At 39.4% G+C, this 19,344-nt stretch overlaps 1 protein-coding gene across 2 annotated transcripts in view; it reads left to right on the top strand.

Moving 5' to 3' along the window:
- The window catches only part of ppm1g (protein phosphatase, Mg2+/Mn2+ dependent, 1G), a 32,696-nt gene that overhangs the window by 1,454 nt on the left and 11,898 nt on the right, over positions 1 to 19,344 (top strand). Inside the window, exons 2-8 of one of the 2 annotated variants that reach the window (XM_041182798.1) lie at positions 677 to 751; positions 6,851 to 6,920; positions 8,771 to 8,856; positions 11,261 to 11,387; positions 14,286 to 14,794; positions 17,954 to 18,091; positions 19,026 to 19,260. In XM_041182798.1, coding sequence (XP_041038732.1) covers positions 6,893 to 6,920; positions 8,771 to 8,856; positions 11,261 to 11,387; positions 14,286 to 14,794; positions 17,954 to 18,091; positions 19,026 to 19,260 — 1,123 coding nt within the window. In that variant the 5' untranslated portion in view covers positions 677 to 751; positions 6,851 to 6,892. The remainder of the gene's footprint in view (positions 1 to 676; positions 752 to 6,850; positions 6,921 to 8,770; positions 8,857 to 11,260; positions 11,388 to 14,285; positions 14,795 to 17,953; positions 18,092 to 19,025; positions 19,261 to 19,344) is intronic. The other variant, XM_041182797.1, reaches the window with a different exon arrangement.

The raw sequence follows: 19,344 nt of genomic DNA on the forward strand, positions 1-19,344 counted from the left end.
ATATAACAGCTATGAACAATTGTACTCAAATCAGCTTTTAAAAACCATGAGCCACTGGTTAAGCATGATAGAAATGAGCAAAAGCAGATGCTGGAAATCTGAAATAAAAACAAAGTACTGGAAATACTCAGCAGGTCTGGCAGCATCTATGGAGGGAGAAACAGTTGACATTTCAAGTTGAATATGACTTCTACAGAACTGTGGGGAGGCAGAAAGTGTTGGGTTCTTTTGCTGTTGAAAGGACGGAGCAGGTGGGGAGGGGAGAGAAGAAGAAAGGGTAGGTGTGGGAGAGATTAATTGATAAAGATGTCATGGAACAAAAGACAAAGGGAGTGGCTATGGTTGTATTAAAGAAACAAAGCATTGGCCCAGAGTTCTTTATTCCGCCATTAAACCACACTCTGGACCAATGCTTTGTTTCCTTACTACAACCATTAAGATATTTGTCCAATAATGGAGTGGTAAGCTTTCAATTTGAGTAGTAGATTAGTGATTTACGAGGTGAAGTTTATCAAATAACTGGATCAGTAGAATTTGTGAAAAACACTACACAATGATGAAGCACGCATGAAGCTTTGCAAATTTACCAGATACGTTATTTCTGTACATCCTACTGTTCTAAAACAATCAATTAATTTTATATTCTATCACCTGTCTTGATGTCTTGAACCAACAGGAATAATCAGAATCATATCCTGGTCCTGATTTAACTCATTGACTAGAACCCGTTGTGCTGACTGCCAATTTCAAGGTCAGAAAATGTGTTTTACTCCTGTTCAATTTCAGTTGTCGTTTCCTCAAATTATCCAGTAGTTTGAATTAGTAATAATAAAACAAGACAGCAAAACACTACAACACTTGAGTCAGAAAGCAACTAATGCACCACACATGGTTGAAACGTGAGCACTTTATACATTTTGTCACGTTGCAAAGTCCTATGAATGTGATTTGCTTGTTGATAGCTTGCCAAGTGCTTAATGCAGGGAAAAGTCCTGTTGGACACCTGCCTTATTTATCAACCATTTCTTTAAAGAACTGGATGCCATGACTTTGGTGAGCCTACTTCTACCTTGATTTGAGGTCTGGATCATTCATTTGGGTCTCATCCTCCCTGTTGCACCCACTAGGAGCAGTATCGCCAATTTCCACTTTGGTCAGTAACTGGCAAGTCAGGATTTTCTTGTCAATGTCGACAAAGTCAGCCCTTATGTCTGCTGGAAGTCACAACAGGCAACCCAAAGTTTGTTACTTCAGAATTAGTGATCAGCGGCTGTGTAAGCTGCTTCTCTGCTGATGGTGTGAACTTAGTATCGAAAGCAGTTGGTAGTAGATTTTGCTTTTATTTGCCATGCTTTATGTAAGCCCCAAAGTTGCCAACTCTGAAGGGAATTTTTGTGTTTATAGTGCTCTGTATCTCTGGGTTTTAGGCAGAGTAACAGTACTGCAAAAGTATTGGGTGCTTTTTGGAATTTCCAATCATCAGTCATCTTCCCCAGTAAATCATGTTGGTGAGTCACTGCTTAGTTTGCTCCCTCTCCCTTAAACATTTTTGCTCTTGAAAGGTAAAGCTCATCTTGACTGCAGCTTGTAAAAATGGAGACCAATCTAACCGGTTTATCTCAAATATCAGAGTATCTTGAAGCTTATAATGAGTTAAAATTTCTGGAGCTTTATCATGCATACAATTATCAATTTCTGAGGAGCATCTCTTGCCACTTAGATGGATCTGGGCTTGATTATGTGCCATTTTTTTGAAGTGTCTGTCGCATTGTGCAGGAAGACAATTCCTTCCAAACTTATTGGCAAATTAAGTTGCATTTTGCAGAAAGATTAATTCAGACCACCCAGTTGGGTTATCTAACAGGCCTGCTTGAATCAGGTAGTTACAATTGAGCAAGAGATTTTCAGTGGGATGGGCTTTGCATGCTTTCAGTTTGACTTAACAAATAACTCAAATTAGGCAACCCCAAGTGGAAAGATGCTCCACTAATCTTGATAGGTGCACAATTCAGCAAAAGCTCAATTGAAATAGAGCAGAGATTTATACAATTTTTCTTTTAAAATGTTTGATTTCTTAAACTTAGCCTAGATTGGATATCTATCCTTCAAATGTGCCTCTGCTTAAAAATAATCACAGTAAGATACCGAAACGTATGATACATGTTGAATAAACTTGTATCTTTAATAGTAATCACATACCTTGTTATAGCAATGTGGACTACACCCTTACTCATAACTTGTGTTTGATCCCACTCATAGAATGCAGTAAAATAATTGGTTTCATAGCAAGAGTAAGTTTGAATTTACAAATAGTTGTTTGGTAACACAGAACCAATCCGCACACTCTTATGTAGTATAAATTGTTGTTCCCTTTGCAGTTTGGTATTTTTGCAAATTGACCTTATGAGTGCAAGAGGAAAAGCTGCAACAGCATGTCTTTTTTCAGCAATACTTACATTTACAATGGAACTTACTTAATTGCAACCATTTGTGAGAATCTTGCAAATTCTGATAAATGGGGATTTCTGTAAAGTGAGGGGGAATAAAAATCAAACCTGGTCTGGCGCGCAGCAACTTTGATTTGTCTAAATTTTGAAAAGTTCAAAGGAACAGGAGCTGGCTATTCAACCCTTGAGCCTGTTCTAATGTTCAGTTGGATTAAGGTTGATCTGTACCTCAACTCCACTTACCCAATAGATGTCAGTCTTGAAAGTTCCAATTGACCCAATATCCAGAGCCTTTTTGGGGGAAGAATTTTTCCAATTTTAGCAACATTGTGAGAAGAAGTGCTTCTTGATTTTACTTCTAGATGCCCTAGTTCTCATTTTGTTGTCGTCTTCTGGGTTTCTTCCATTGGAGAAAATAGTTCATTTTTGAAGCAAGATCAAATGATCTGCCTCAAACCACCGGGAATCACTTGATTAACCTTCTCCACTATACTTTGACTGGGTTATTGTTTTCTGAGCTGGAACCCGGCTCCAGATGCAGATGGGAGTGAGTGCATTCCAAACTCTACAGGATAAGTGCATTGCATCCAATGTGCAATAGCATTTCAAAGCCAGCAAAATCCTTATATCCTTGTGCAGGAATTACTTCATCTTATAGTGATCCTTTATGCCATGAATGGTCCAGTGGCTAGGTAATGGAAGTGGTATTAAAGTTGATACATAGCACTATTGGACCCTTGTGAAAGTTTGAAAACCTCCTCATGGCAAGTGGCATTATCTTTTAAAAGCACTATCTTGTATCACTCTTTCATCCAGATGTTGAAAGACTGCAGTCAAATTGTTTGCATCATCTAAGTATTCGTGCTACTTGCATAATTTTTAAAGCAACAAAGCTTTATATTTTTCTCAAGCCAAAGAAGTTTCACCTTGTTCAAACCCATTTGGTTGATGCACCAGAACATTTAATCAGACCAAGCACCAGAGGAAAATCTGGGCTCGCCGTAACTATAAATGCATTCAGATGGATGGTCCCTGCTCACAAACCCGGCAACAGTTCCTCAGTCTGTACAGCAGTATTGAGTTTGTCACAGCCTGCTTTCTCGCCACACACATTTTGTTAAGCAAGGTTGTGCCTCACTTTCTCAGTATCACAGGAATCTATTTGATGCATCAAAGCTTTCTGGGTCAACCTTGGTGGCAACTTCATTAGCTTAGCGTTCAACAAGCAGTTGTCAAGTAGGATTTTCTGAACAGTTTGCTTTGATGATTTTAATCACAAGCAACACCTCAAATGTTGGCCATCTTGGTTTCAAGCTTCCAATTCTTTGTCTCCTTTTTTTCCAGAATTATGGAAACCAGAGATTCTGAGATCCAATAGATCTGATTTTGGAATTCTCAATTCTTTCAAACACTTCAAAATATTCAATTGCGTACATAGTGACCAGTCACAGCACTTCCCTGTTGAGCCATCTGAAAGTTTGATTTTCATTTCCCTTGCCAACATACCAACAAACAGCTGGGAACTAGTTCTTAGGCCAGCTGACAACCGAACTGAATGCTTTCAGATTGAGGTGAAAGCTTCTGGATGAAAGGGGGCAGACTTGTATATAAGTAATATATAAAGTATGTAATAAAACTATACACAGTTGGGGTTGGGGGGTGTGTAGAAACTGGCTAAAATGGAGATTGCAGTTGAAGAGGTTGCAAATAGCCCATCCTGACTGTCACACCACCTTCACCAACAGGTTTTAGAGATTAAAAGGCAATCTCTACTCAGTTTTAGATTTATTTACAAAGTGAGACATTACTAATGGAGCCACCAGTGTCAATGTGTGTCACTTTACATGTGTATAATTTTCCATGAGTGCCCTCCCATCTGTCAACACTTACATGTAACATTGAATTTATGCAGTTAACATTATTTCAAGGTCCACAAATTGTTTTGTGGTCATTGAGGTACTTTAAAGTGTGGTCAATTTGTGCACTGCAAGGCCTCACAGACAGCAATGAGATTATAGACAGAAAATCTTTTATTGGTTGAGGGATAAATATTGACTAGGACACTGGGAGGATTCTGCTGAGAAGTGTGCTATGCCTAAGTTAAAGGTGAAGGAACTCTAATGGATGGTAACTTTCTGTTGTTTAAATCCTCAGCAAAAAATATTATCTCACAATATAAATTCAGATGTAATTTTTCCCTGTTCCTGCGCCCTCAACCACATCTACATTTGGAATTCTCTCACTAACCCCCTCCATCTTGTTATCTCTCTGCTCATGTTCAAAAGCTTCTGCAAAATCTAAATACTTGATCATGGTTTAAGCTGCCCCCAACCATCACTTCTGTGTACCTTAACTCTCTTATTATCTAAGATCTTCCCACATCGTCCAACAATTTCCTGCTTTCCTTTAAGTGGGTTTCAGATAATTTGATATCTCTGCTCTGTCATGGTATATCTAATCTGTTTCCATGTCCACCCCGCACCTTTCAAATCCTACTGCTCCTCTGTACTTCACCTTCCATTTAATAAAAAAAAAGGGTGTGTCACAAAAGATAAAGAACTATTGTGATAAAAACTTGATTGCATCGTGTCATGCGGTCTATAGGGTCATTTGAATCTTCATATATGACTTCTGAGGTTTATAGTGCTCAACAAATTGGCTTTCCTTAAATCTTCGCACGGTTTTGAAAGTGAGACAAATTCTCTTTTTAATAGCTATGCTAATGTAAATGGAGGAAAATGTGAGTAGCTGGATGTCAGTACAGTAAAAGGTGAGAGTGGCATAACGTGGTTTGAGAGGATTTATCCTACTATGCTCAAACATAGCATTATTAGAAGGATGCAAGAATGTGGAAATATTGTGACAGGCAATTCAAAACATCCCATGAATTAAGATGATGCTCCCTTTAACTGAACGAAAGGAGTTGGAACCTCAGAACTTTACAGACATCACTGTGGGAGTTCCTCAGGGTAATGTCCTCAGCCCAGTCATCTTCAGCTGCTACATCTGTGATTTCCCCTTCATCATAAGGTCAGAAGTGGGGATGTTCGCTGCTAATTGCACTGTATTCAGTACCATTCGTAACTTCTCAAATACTAGAGCAGTCCATGCCCACGTGCAGAAAGACTGGGACAGCATTCAACCTTGAGCTGATAAGTGACAATTAACATTCATGCCACACAAGCATAAGGGGAATGATCATCTCAGAATGAGAGAATCTAACCATTTCCTTGACATTCAATGGCATTAGTACTGTTGAATCCCCCACCACCAACATCCTGGGAGGTTACCATTGGCCAGTAACTTAACTGGACCAAGTGACTACAAGATTAGGCCAGAGGCTGAGAATTTTGTGGTGAGTAACTGATCTTCTGATTCCCCAAATCCTGATTACCATTTATAAGGTACAAGTCAGGAGTGTGATGAAAATTTTCTCCTTTTGCCTGAATTATTGCAGCTCCAGCCGCACTCAAGCTGAATACCATGGCAAAGCAGTCTGTTTGGTAGCCCATCCACCACCTTAAACATTCGGTGCCTCCACCTCTGGTGTACGGTGCCAGCTGTGTGTACCAACCGCAACTGATTTACAGTGGGGCCTTGTACCACTGCAGTCTGTGTGGTGTAAGTACACCAACAATGCTGTTAGAAAAGGAGTTCCAGAATTTTGGCTGAGTGACAGTGAAGGAACAGTGATATAGTTCCAAGTCAAGTTGGTGTGTAGCTTGTCAGGGAAACTTGAAGGTGGTGGTGTTCCCATGTGCCTGCTGCCCTTGTCCTTCTAGGTGTTATTGGTTGTGTATTTGGATGGTATTGTCAAAGGGGGCATAGTGAGTTGCTGCAGGGTATCTTCTATAGGTGCTGACGATGGTGGAGAGAGTGAATATTTATGGTGGTCGATAGGGTGCCAATCAAGCTTTATCCTGTATGGTGTTGATAAAGTTGTTGGTTGTAATTTCCTGAATTGTGTTCTCGTCATGCTCAGAAATCAGCTGAAGGCTAAGGAGTTATGGGGAAAAGGGTCTAATAATGATTACATCTTCTAATGTGCAAAATTAGCTTCTCTGCTTTATTTGCATTTTGAAAGAAAATCCTTAATAGACTGAGAGCATATACACTGGATACCGTGTCTGTCTGTTTCAGTATTCCGAGCATTTGAATGCCACTCAATAGCTAATTTAACAATTATTAATGTTGTGAAGGCTGTGGATATTAAAATATTTGTTGTAACAATACTGACAATTCATTTTGGACCTACAGGTAATTAGGCCTGATTTTGGGGGGAGGGGTCACCTGTTGAAGGTAGCAAGTTTGAATAATGTGTTGGTTCTGATTAATTGTGGCAGGCCATTGCTCGTATAATTGTACAAATTGATTGAAATGTATCTTGAATTTATATTTTTCAGGATGCCCACAACTGTATCCCTGAATTGGACGAAGAAACTGCTATGTTTGCAGTTTATGACGGACATGGAGGTAGGAGAATGAGCAGTGGAATTCTTTCTGCCTACCGGCTCATTTATTATGTATGAGTGTGCCGATGTGGACATAGGAAATGCTGGCACACCAATATATGGCTTCAGAATGAGGGATTAATAAAAGTTTGCACGCCCTGTTTCGCCTCAGGACTGCTCTTTGTCTCAATTTTGCTGTGTGCAGTGCCACAGGAAGTTGACTTATTACATTCTGCGATCTTGGATACAAACCTAAAAATGACTTGATACCTGGTGTATCATGACTGGACACTTCCTACACCGTTTCCCCCCATCAATGTATCTCTTGGGAGAGGCAAACAAGGGCCAATAAGGGAAAAATAATAATCGAAAAATTCCTCTCCAACCCACCTTGGCTATTCTTTTCATCATTTGTCAGCAGCTTAAAGCCAGAGCAAATTTAGTACACGGTTTGGGATTGATTGTGTTAACTCATTAATTGACTGTCTTTGTCAATTATTTGATTTGTTAGCTTGGATTAAACTTGCTGAAACACAAGTTTTTGGTGATCAGTTTTGGGCAGCATGCACAGGTAATCCAAGCCCCATCAGCAGGCGTTTTACACATTTCAAGACACTCATTTCAAGAGTTTGCTGTAAAAATGCTGGCAAACCAGTTGTCTCCTTTTAAGTAGTTTTAGAATGAAATGGGTATTGTGCTTGATATTTTCTGCCTTCCAGTTTGATGGGAGTCTTAGTAGTCCCATTTAACTTTCAGTAAACAACTTCCTATAGCGAGGATTAATTGTAAAGTCTTGGGGTCTACTAGCTCGGCATTGTTTGCAGTGGAAAGTTGCAGGGTTGAGATTGTAATCAAAGCAGCCTGATTATGGAAATTTTCAGGTCATTGGCGCAAATAAAAGGTTGAAAATGTAATCAATGCTGAAATTGTAACTCTGCTTTTAAGCAGTAATGACAACTACTGTACTAAACCCAAATTATGGTAATTTCTGTAAACTTTAATTCTGAGTTTGAAGGTTGCAATAATTTGTACGACATAAAGATTAAAATGGAAAAACCTAAATTCCATTAAATGGTCTAATTCTTTAACTGGATAGAATGTTGAAATGTATTAATTTATCATGCTGAAGTCAAGGAACTCACCTATTTTTGAATGTTTTGCCACAGTAAAAGTGGAACCCAAAAAATTAATTATTTGAGTAGCACCTTAAAAATGAACGTTTCATAGCACACTTCATCAGTGCATTTGAAAAGTTAATTTGTTTCTCTTTCAACTGCTGACCAAGCTACAGGCTATTTTCAACATTGCATTTTTATATTTTTTTCAAAAGAAGGGGCTATTTCTCCCAGTGGTAGACTCCCCTATACAGTCATAATCCCATCTGGCTTAATCTTCGTTTACACACTGCCACTGAACAATTGGCATGAGGCACTGCTTTGTGCAGCTCAAATATTACCATGACTTGAACCATTTTGTTGGGTCTGCCTGAAACTACAAGTTTGCACCATTTTTTTCTCCTGCCTGTTAGTCCCAGGCGCACAATATTTAAGGCTGTCCTTGACATTGCGTGATCTGGGTGCACTGCTCAAGCAGGCCCGTTCTTCAAACCACACATTCAGTCCATACCTGCCTACTTCCCAACACTGTTGGAATCCACGTCTGTGATTTTACCGCTTACGGTTTGATTACTTGCCTTCATCATGTTTTACAACCATAGATCCTTTACTCTTCCTAACTCAATCCTAACGTGCCTCCTCTCCACTCCACCCCCCCCCCCCCAACCCCAAGCATTCTTGAATTAATTTTTTTCTCCCTCCCAAAGGATAAATTTTATGTCGGTTAGAATTCAAATCTGAAATTTGTTGCTTCCAGGTGAAGAAGTGGCACTATACTGTGCAAAGTACCTGCCTGATGTCATTAAGAACCAACAGGCTTATAGGAATGGAAAATTGCAGAAGGTATGACTTCCAAAATTTGAAACCATATGTTTGAAATTACAGTAACAAACATTCATCAATAGACTGGGTTCAGATGTAAGGTGAGCTGCCTTGAGTGCTTGGTTTCTGGGAACATTTGATTCATAAGGATTGAATTGGTTTTTGCGCCAACCTTTTAAGAACCTAAGTTTTTCAGAATCTACTTTTAACATCAGAAAAGTTGTGAGAGAATGAGTTGGGGTGCAAATCCAGAGAAGATGTTTTATTTGGTATATCACTGTAACATGTGCAGATACCCCATAAGATAAAACACACTCAAACTCATCTGAGGGCAATTCTGCATTGAATTTGAAGCTGAAATCATCATGTCCATTGTGTGGTGTACATGAATGACACAGCAGACTGTATCGTGTCACAAGTGTGGTGTGTGCACATAATAGCACTCACTTTTCTGTGCATTGAGGGTGGGAAGAAGAGGAATTGAGTTATTATAAGATTGGAAATTGGCCTGTAACAAATACTGCTCTTCCTCCCACCTCCCCCGCCAACAAAAAAATTACAGCATTCATGACCAAAATCAGCAGGACTTGACTTTAATGATCCTCTGATTCATTAAAAATAGTTTTTCTTCCCCTCAGGTCTAGCATCCCTCCTAGTTTTTGTGATTTTGTCAAGGTATTCGTCTCAACTTGGATATTGATGAGTGTTAGGGAAGCGGCTGGGTTTTCTATCCTTTGGGATTTAGGTTTGAATTTTGACTTGGGCTGACAGGATAATGCCTCTGATTATTTGGGCCCAATATGCAATGTATTTGAGCTTTTTTAAAACCTAAATAAGAAACTGTTTTTCACTTGGAATGTTGAAATGGGTAAATATTCTATTCTCCAATGCTCAGACACCTCACCTTAAGTACAAAGATTCACCAAATCATAGCTGTTTATAGATAGTATACGAAATTGGCAGCTGGTGGTTCTCTGAAAGGGAAGGGATCGCATCAGCAATTGACTCTTAGAATTGAGGGTCAGGAAGAAAGCTGACGTGGGTGGGAATGATGTGTGGCCAGACAATCTAAAAAATATTTTTTCATAAGTGCAGGGGAAAGTACATTCAAGCCTCTTAAGGCCAATTGTACAAGGCCATTCCATTTTGACAGTTTACTATTCTTTCCACCAGGTGATGCTGAAGAGTTATGTAAACTCACCAAGGGCATCTTGTGGCTGTAATATAGTTGACACCCACTTCCACTGATCTAAATTATTCGTACATTTTCCCATGGTCTGATTGAAGCACAGTCACATTTCCACATATTTTACCAATGAATTTTTTTCACCCTTTGTATGCACTTTGTTTTTAATGATGTCTCCTTGTGTAACTGTCTCGTAACTTGATTTATAACGTTCCCCTGAAGTGTCTCAGGTCATTTAATTATGTTAAAGTCACCATATAAATATAAGTTGTATGTTGCTCTATTAGCAGTTTCTAATGAAAAGGAAATGACTTTTTTTTTACAAAATACCTTCTCACTGATTCTTGTAATTGTGTGGAAGTCGGATTACAGGTCTGATATCTAACATTTTATCCACTATCTTACAGAATGTATTAAGGCTTGAGCCATTTGTGGGGAAAAAAGGATTGTTTTCAAAACTTTGGGCTTTTTAGTATTACAAGGCAATTTAAAAAAAATACAACTTGTACAGTTAAGTCAATACTGCTTTGAAGGATCTCGGATTTATATGACGCCTTTTAGATCACAGCCGATAAATTAGTTTTTGAAGTAACAGTCACCTCTGTTTTGTCCTTAGTCATAGCAGCTTTTACTTGTGCACACAACTGACCATTCATCACTTTAGCTAGTTAACGGTTTCGCCGCTGTTGATTTGAGAGATGGGTTTTGGCCCAGGCACGAGGAGGACTTCCTTGTTTTCAAAAATGTTATGCAGGATCTTTATTGCCCACTGTAATAGCCAATGAGGGCCCCTGAGAAGCAACCTGAAGTGTCAGCTTAGTTTGTGCACAAGTCCTGGAGTTGAATTTGAGCCCTCAACCTTCTGACACAGTGGCAAGACTGCTACTGCTAAACCAAGTTGGTACTAATTTCTCATCATCGCCCTCAAGTTGACCATCAGTGCATGGTTTCAGTAGATGTGCAAAAGAGTAATTTTTGTTGAATTTTAGAATGTTCTCTTTAAGGATAATGTACTGCAATGAAGTTAGACAATAAGCAGTTATTACTGAGTCCAGTTTGTATGATGTTATTTTCTCTTCCTCTTCCAGCATCACCCCCCCCCCCCCCCCACAAGAAATTCCTCCTTTTTCATGCCCATTTATATCCACTATACTTTTTCCTTGTTACTGGTATTCAGAAGCCCTAATTTGATATTAAGATCTCTTGATTTCTTTTTGTTTTTTGCCTTCTGAATTCAAGGCACTGGAGGATGCCTTTCTGTCCATAGATAGCAAGCTTACAGAGGAGCTAGTCATCAAGGAACTCGCCCAAATTGCAGGCCGACCCCAGGAGGATGACGGCGAGAAAGTTGCTGACGAAGATGATGGTAAGCTGGGAGTAAACTGATTTTTAAATAGGGTGGATAACGAGACACAGTTTAAATTCCACCAAAGAAAATTGTTTGTAAGCATTGAAGTGCTGTCATAGCACCACCACTTGTAAGTTCCCCTTGAAACCACAGAACATCCTGACTTGGAAATTATATCGCTGTTCCTTCACTGTCGCTGGAGTCCTGGAACTCCCTTCCTAACAGCACTGTGGGTGTATCTACACCACACGGACTACAGTGGTTTAAGCAGGCAGCCCACCACTGCCACCTTTAAGGGCAGTTGGGGATGGGCAACAAATGCCAGCCTAGCCAGCAACATCCGCATCCCATGAAAAAAAATCAAAAAAAAGTAGAGTTGACTAAAGTCAGTTCTCTGCCTACTGATGGCCGAGGACCAGAATACATAAACAATGGTCTTAAGGAATTCAGTTTTGGCTGTATGCCTTATGATTTGATTTGCTGCAAACCATGATTGCACTTTTCCCAAGAATTATACAATTAATTATAACAATTCTGTTTTTTTCCCCCATTTTCCACCCTGTTACCTCCTTATTCCTTCCTCATTCCCACATCCAAAACAAACCTTAAAACATCAACCAACTTTGAAAAGAATAAGGCATATGCAGATGTAACGAAAAGGGCTATCTTAAATATTTAATTTGCCATTTTGAGCATTGATTTTATTTCCTAAACCAGCTTGGTGCAACAGTTCTATGTAGTTCAGATTACAAGGGATCTTCCCCATCTGAAAATATTGCTGAAGTAATTCTTTCATCGTGCACTCTGCTGCAATCCAACATAAAATAATAAAAGCTGGAATGAGGTACTCAATTGATAATTTAAAATTAAACTCCCATTTTGAGTATATTACTTGTGTGTAATGTATTTCTCGTGAGATTGTTCATATAAATTCAGACTACAATGTAAAGGATGTTTCTTTTTGCTACGTTGATGTACTGAGCCAACAGAGAACTTTTGCGAATGCTTAAACCATATCTGTTGTTACTAGGATTGCAGTAAACTGTAAAGGTGCGCATGTGAATTTTTCATAGGTCGACTTGAGCTGAAAAATAACCAAGAATGTAAATTAGTTTCCATCAAACCTGTGTCTGGAGGAGGCATTTTTAATCTGTGCGATAGGATGACATACTGATGATTATAGGTGGTGGCTGCATTTTGAGGTGATTAAAAGTATCACACATGCCGTGTTGTGCAGCATTCTAAGCATGCATACTTGCTGTGTGGACTTGTATATAAGATTGTTGTGGTTATTTGATGAAAGGATGAAAACAGACCTTAAATGAATGCCGTGCTTATAAAACATGCATGTTTGAATGCCTGGTTTCAGTATGCAATTTTGGTCCGACCTGATTACCAGAATTTGAACTTTTCTAGAATTGCTTAAAAAACCATCTACAGGTTTAGCATTCAGGCACTAATTAGACACAGTTTCCGTGGAGAAGTAAATGTGGAGTCCACGCACCCACTTCTAATGAAGGTATGTGTTAGGCTGGCAGATGCACAGTGGCAGGTTTCAGGATGCTTCGGGTGGAGGGAGAGGGCGCACAAGTTCTCCACCGTGGCGCTGCAAATCCAGTGGAGGAGGAATGTCCTGTATCTGCAGGGAGGAAGGAGTCCAACCTCACCTTCCTGTACCCCTCTCCTGCAGCAACTGTGCTGCTCCTTCTAGCCTTATCCTCCTCCCGTTCCTGCTGCAAACCAAGGGGGACCCCGAGCCTGATGCTAATGACCAAGCGGTCTTAGTGATTCTTCTAATGTGGAATAGTTCAGCACGTGTTTTTTTGACAGGACGTCCTTCCAAGTTTCCAGGATGAATGTTGATAGTATTTGTTAAAATCTTGAAAGTGTCCCAGAAATTCTCCCATTGAGTTTCAAAGATCTCTCCAAACCTTCAGCAGCAAGTGAACAGTAGAAGATGATGTACTTTTAAAATACGCTTGAATTTATTTGCAACATGTTTATCCCCAATTAACTGGTTGCTTTTAGAGAGCATTGGTTCAAGTGTTAGCCACCAAAATGCTGTGCATCCTCCCTATTGAATCTGAGGAGGCAATTTAAGTAGCAATAGGTTCCTTAATCCTCTGGTTGGCCATCCCTGGTGTTTGCTTCAACTCCTTTACCAAAATTTCATCTTGCGTTAAACGGACTTGCAGCTAGGCTCCTTTTGACAATTCTTTAGCGTCTAAAGTATCTAGCGAAAATCAAAAGTTTACTGGAATTTTAAAATGGGAATGGGAAATTAAGTTGTATGGAGATCAAATCATCTCTCATTTACCTCCTAGTTTGCTTCCCCTTTGGTAATGCAATTTTGAAAAAGACAGCACACCCAGAAGTGCATTCATCTCATCCCATTTGTAACTTGTCATGCTGTTCAACCTGTGTTGTGGTCTTTAAATAGTAGCCTTCCCTTCTGATTCCCTAGAATCTAAGCTTCCAGTGTTTTAAAATTCTGCAAAATATCCCAGATAATTAGATATGGGGAGAAAATTTAATATTAGCAATTGGAGACAGAACTGAAGTTGATAGGGAAAGATATCATGCAAAAAATGCAATGCTGGAGAAGCAGAAAGTAGTGGATAGGTATGCAGTAGTAGAAATGAGAAAGAACAGGGTAAATTTACTTGTGGATTCTATCGGGCATAAAATGAGAATTTTGCTGATAACATTAACGTGAATTGCCATGAAATCGTAGGTTAGATTCTTTTGGGAGAGGATGTTCTTTACGTGGGTCAGATTGTGTGAGTACATGTGTGGTGAATGCATTTCTTCCTCCCCAGTATATTTGTGCCAACTCCCTAAGCCCATTTGTAACTGATAAGAAATGCCCGCCCTCCATATGGTTCAACCGACTTTTTGTTTCTTTTTCTCCTTAAGTTGACCATGAGGAGGCTGCACTTTTACATGAAGAGGCTACAATGACAATTGAAGAGTTACTCACCCGATATGGACAAAATCAGAACAGTGCCAAACATGCAAAGAGCAAAACTTCCCCCAATGTCAAGAAACCTCCACCCAAAGATGGAGATAAAAACAAAACTGAAAAGGAGATTAATGGAGAGCTGGAGAGCAGTGAAGTGGGCATGGGTGAGATAAAAAGCAAAAACGGGAAATCAGAGGGGACCGTGGGAATCTCCTCGAGCTCTGATTGCGGAGGTGAGGAAGCTGGACTGGCGAGTGGGGATAGCACTACTGGATCTGGTTCAGATAAAGAAGCTCCCAAAGCCAGCAAGGGCACCGCTGAAGAGGCTGTTGTGTCATCATCCACAGCTGATGCTGGACCATCCTGCTCATCATCTGCCAAATCACAGCGGGCAGCCAAGTCAGTCTTCTTTGAGGACAGTGAGGATGAATCCGAAGAAGCAGAAGAGGAAGACAGTGGAGAGGTAGCTATTTAATTTCTTTCCAGTTTTCTTCTTGAAAAGGCTCAAGGAGTGAAAGGCTTTATTAAGGGCAAGTGAGGAAACTGTGGGTTTGAGTTTGAGGTCGAAGATGTATCTTTTTGACTGCCAGTCCTGTGCTCAGTAAACTCAAGAATATTCAGACCCTGAGACAGAAACAGCTTTGCTCAGTGTTATCCTGTGGCTTTGGGGTGTGAAAGTGTGCTGTAGCTGTTTTTGTGATAGAAACTAGGTTATGAAGCACTTGTATTTGGTAATTATTTTGTAAGAGAGGTTTTCCTGCTGTTTGCTCCCTGCCTGAACAGCCACCTTCCTTCCACAGTCAGCACCCAAAAAACTAATCAGAGGAAATTTCCCAACTCCTGATTTGCTTACTTATAGCAGGACAGTAAGTACTCTTAACTTTTTTTTGCTAAGGTGTGGCAACCTGACTGAAGTACTAATGGAATTACTTGAATCCTTAAGATGCTGTAAGTCAAATGGTGCGAAGTTAAAGCATTGTGATCACTGTTTTGATTTGTGTCCATTTCTCCTTTGTCCTCCATTTGCTCCCTTTTCATCCCTACCTTCCTGAAAACACAACTTATGCCAGGTTACGGTTCCACTGGTGTTGCTCGCTTTCTGATACATTGCCATTCTGCACATGTTAACTGTGGTAGGCTAACATGGTCCCTGTGTACACACGCCTATATATATCTCTGTGATGATATCAGTTAACTAAGCATGGACTGTGGTCAGACCTGGCATTTTCTAGTCTGTAGCACTTTAAGCGTTCTGAAGTAGCAGCTATGTAGTTAAACCAATCAGCTTTGTGCATTATTATTTAAATGCAGAATCTTCCAGGTATAGAGCTACTTTTTAATCTGAATGGGTATAAATTGTTAATGAGATCTGTTATTAGCATGGGAAGCAATTGATGAACAGTTTACAGACATCTGTTGTGCTTAATTTTGTATTTTATTTGCTACTGGTAGCAAACACTATATATGAAATTAGCTGTAAACATCCATCTTGTTGCAAAGAAAGTGCATGCATTTTGTGGGCTGACCCCAGAGAGACATCATATTGAAGGTATGAAGATCTCCATGGCTTGTGCAGCAGAGCTGAAAGAAACAGACCTGAACCCTTGAGCTATCCAATGAGTGAACACACTGTGACATTTGCTAGACAATTGCTGCCAGAATCTTTTTCAATTGTCATTTTAATAATAGAATTTTTAGCCCTGCTCTTTGTGCAAAAATTTCAAGTTCTGATTTACATTGCCTTAATACCTGGAGATTGAAGTGCTTTTGTCAGTTATTGCAGCTGCTGTGCATCTTTTGTTGGTCCTTCAAAACCGCTAAGAGGATGTATGCTTTTTCCTTTGACTATCTGTTCAAAAAGAACTGATGGGTAAGATTGATGTAGCTTCAATGGATTTTCAAAAAAAACATTTGATAAGATACCCATGCAAGCATTCCATAGGGGTCTGTTTGGGCCATTCTGCTATACATATGTCATCATATAATTATCTTAATACTGGAGACAACAGGAGAAATTTACTAAGCCACTAAATATTGAGAGAAAGAGAACATTGTGGCAAGGATTGCAGAAGACTGTAGAAGGAGGATAGATAGGTTAACAGCGAGGCAGATGGCAGGCCCAGTTCAAGGTAAGGAAGTGAAGTAATACGTTTTGAATACAAGAATAGGGAAGGTCTGATCTTGGTATGCAGATATATAGGATGCTGACAAGTAGAAGAACAACTAGATAAGGCCAAAAATGTAGTCAGATAGAATCCAAGGATTCGCACCTGAAGATGTGCAAGATAGAAGCACGGAGGCAATTTTGAAAGTGTCTAAGATCTTTAATTAGGGTAAAATTGAAATACCATGAATCGTTTTTTGAGCAGCCCGTTATAGAATGGTTCTAAAACCAAACAAAAAGTTGAAGTTATTAAAAATGAGGCACTAGTTATGAAGAGTGACTTGAGAAGTTGGAGCTTATTTCGCTTAAGCTGATGTGACTAAAGGTGACTTGATAGTGCTCTGAGTCATTAGGTAAATAGCGCAGCCAGTTCCACTGGTTGGTGATGTGTAAATTAAAAGTAGTTGGATTGTGAAATTTGACAATGACAGACTGTTGAATCAAAGTCTGACTTCCCTTTTAAAGGAAATTAGTTAATTGCAAAAGATCAATATTGAACTTTGAAATAGTCTAAAGACGCATGATATAACCTGTGCCCCATATGCTGGGAGCTTCTCTGCATCAGAAATTAGACCTAGCTTGTATCTATATTACATGTTGCCTTATAGGTGTAAACCTCTAAATTTTCTGGAAATAATTTAAAATGTGTACTGATTGATGCCTGGATCAGCAGTGGTAACATTACCTTCATTTCTGTGTATATTGGAAAGAAAATATAACAATGTTATAAATAACCCTTGCTACTGTTGGAGTGCAATATTAATACATAAATAACATAAATAAAACTTAGACTGCCTTGAGTTTAACCAAACCAAATAAATCAGTTTAAGCCATGTTGTTCTGAGTATTGGAAGATTAACTCTGCAGATAGTTGGCTGTGCTGTATTTGATTGGGGACAGTTCATTTGGCAGCACTATAATTAATCTCTGAGTTAAAAGGTTGTGGGTTGAAGCTCCTCTTCAGCAATTGAGCACAAAAATCAAAACTGACATTCAAGTGTGGTACTGCAGGATTACTGCATTGTTGGAGTTGCCTTCTTTTGGATGCAGTGTTAAACCAAAGCCATGCCTGCCCTCAGGTGGGAGTAAAAGATCCCATGGCATTATGTCAAAGAAGAATAGAGGAGGTATTCTAGCCCATATTTATACCCCAATCAAAATCACAAAAACAGATTATCTGGTCAAATTTCTGTTTGTGGGAGCTAACTGCACAAATTAGCTGCCCAGTTTCCTAAATTCTAACAACAATTGAAAAGTACTCCATAGGCTGTAAAGCAGTTTGAGATGTCTGCTGGTCATGAAGGGTGCCATCTAAATGCACCTTTTTTTAGCACATTAATTCCCAATTATAAAAAATAATCTATATTTACCAATAATTTATCTGTATTTTTACTACTCTGACGACAGGAACTTTGAGTTACTATGTGACTTGTGCTATATTAAATCTTTTATTGGCAGGATTGCAGTGAAGAGGAGGAATACAGTAGTGAAGAGGAGGAGGAAGATGAGGAGGAGGAAGATGAAGAGCAAGATGACAGTGATGAAGCAGAAGAGGAAGATGATATTATGTTGCCTGGAATGGATGGTAAAGAGGAGGTAGGCATAGTCTTGCACGTGTTCCCCATAAATTAGAAAAGAATATACTATTACCCCCATAAGCCAATCTGAAATTCACTGCGATGAATTTCAAACATTTAAATGTATCTGAATGCAAGACTTAAGTATTGTCCTTTGCAGATAGCAAAAAGTAGGAAAACGCTTATTGTCCCTGCCCACCAGTCACATACCTTGCTGTTTTAGAGGGCATTGGATCCTTGCTGGACATTGGTCAACAGATACTACTGCCCTCAGCACCTGTGCCCAAAGAGTAATTATTGATGTGTGAGCCTTGTAGCAAGTTTAAGCAAATTATTTTAGTGCAGGGGAGGGGGTTTGCACATGAGGGCGTAACCAAGCAAACCTAATGCTAACCTAGCTGCATGTTGCACACTTGAACTTCTGTTCAGTCAAGATCCAGGGTTAACCCAAGTTATTTAGGTTTGGATGCCAGAGATAAATTAGCTTATTCTATTCAATATTGACACTAGCTTATTTTATTCAATTTTGACACGATATAAGTAAGTTTATACACATGTAGGATACCCGTCAGGGGCACTGAACTTGGTGTATTCTCAGTGCCAAATGCTAAAGAACAACTGAAAAGGTTCATATTTATACACTTAGATGGACAATTCCTAAGTAACACTGAGTTCCAAGCAAGTGATCTTTTAGTTGTGAGATAATTTTCTTGTAAGTTATCATGTTACTGCACCAGAACTTCATTTTGGCCTGGATGCAGAGGACATTAATAATTAGGATACAGGCTGTTAAATTTATTATATTGTACACTATCCTACAGTTTTCACTAGATCCCTTATTAAGAGAGCCAGTATACACTTAAAAGCAATTCTACCCAAAACATAAGCGCCACTTACTTTACTGTACATTGGTAGTTGAAAACATTGATCATTTAAGTGTTTTTGATTCCTAGCCTGGCTCAGACAGTGGTACGACAGCTGTTGTGGCACTGATCCGTGGGAAGCAACTGATAGTGGCCAATGCAGGAGACTCCCGGTGTGTTGTTTCGGAGAATGGCAAGGCTATTGATATGTCCTATGATCACAAACCAGAAGATGAAGTGGAACTGGCTAGAATCAAGAACGCTGGTGGAAAAGTTACTTTGGATGGGAGAGTCAATGGAGGGCTAAATCTCTCTCGAGCAATAGGTAATCATTTTTGCTTCTCCTAAGAATTATTACTCCCAGCTATATACTGAACAAGAAATATTAATAATTTATTATAGAATGCCT

Source organism: Carcharodon carcharias, chromosome 2, assembly GCF_017639515.1.
Source record: "Carcharodon carcharias isolate sCarCar2 chromosome 2, sCarCar2.pri, whole genome shotgun sequence".
Lineage (NCBI taxonomy): Eukaryota > Metazoa > Chordata > Chondrichthyes > Lamniformes > Lamnidae > Carcharodon > Carcharodon carcharias.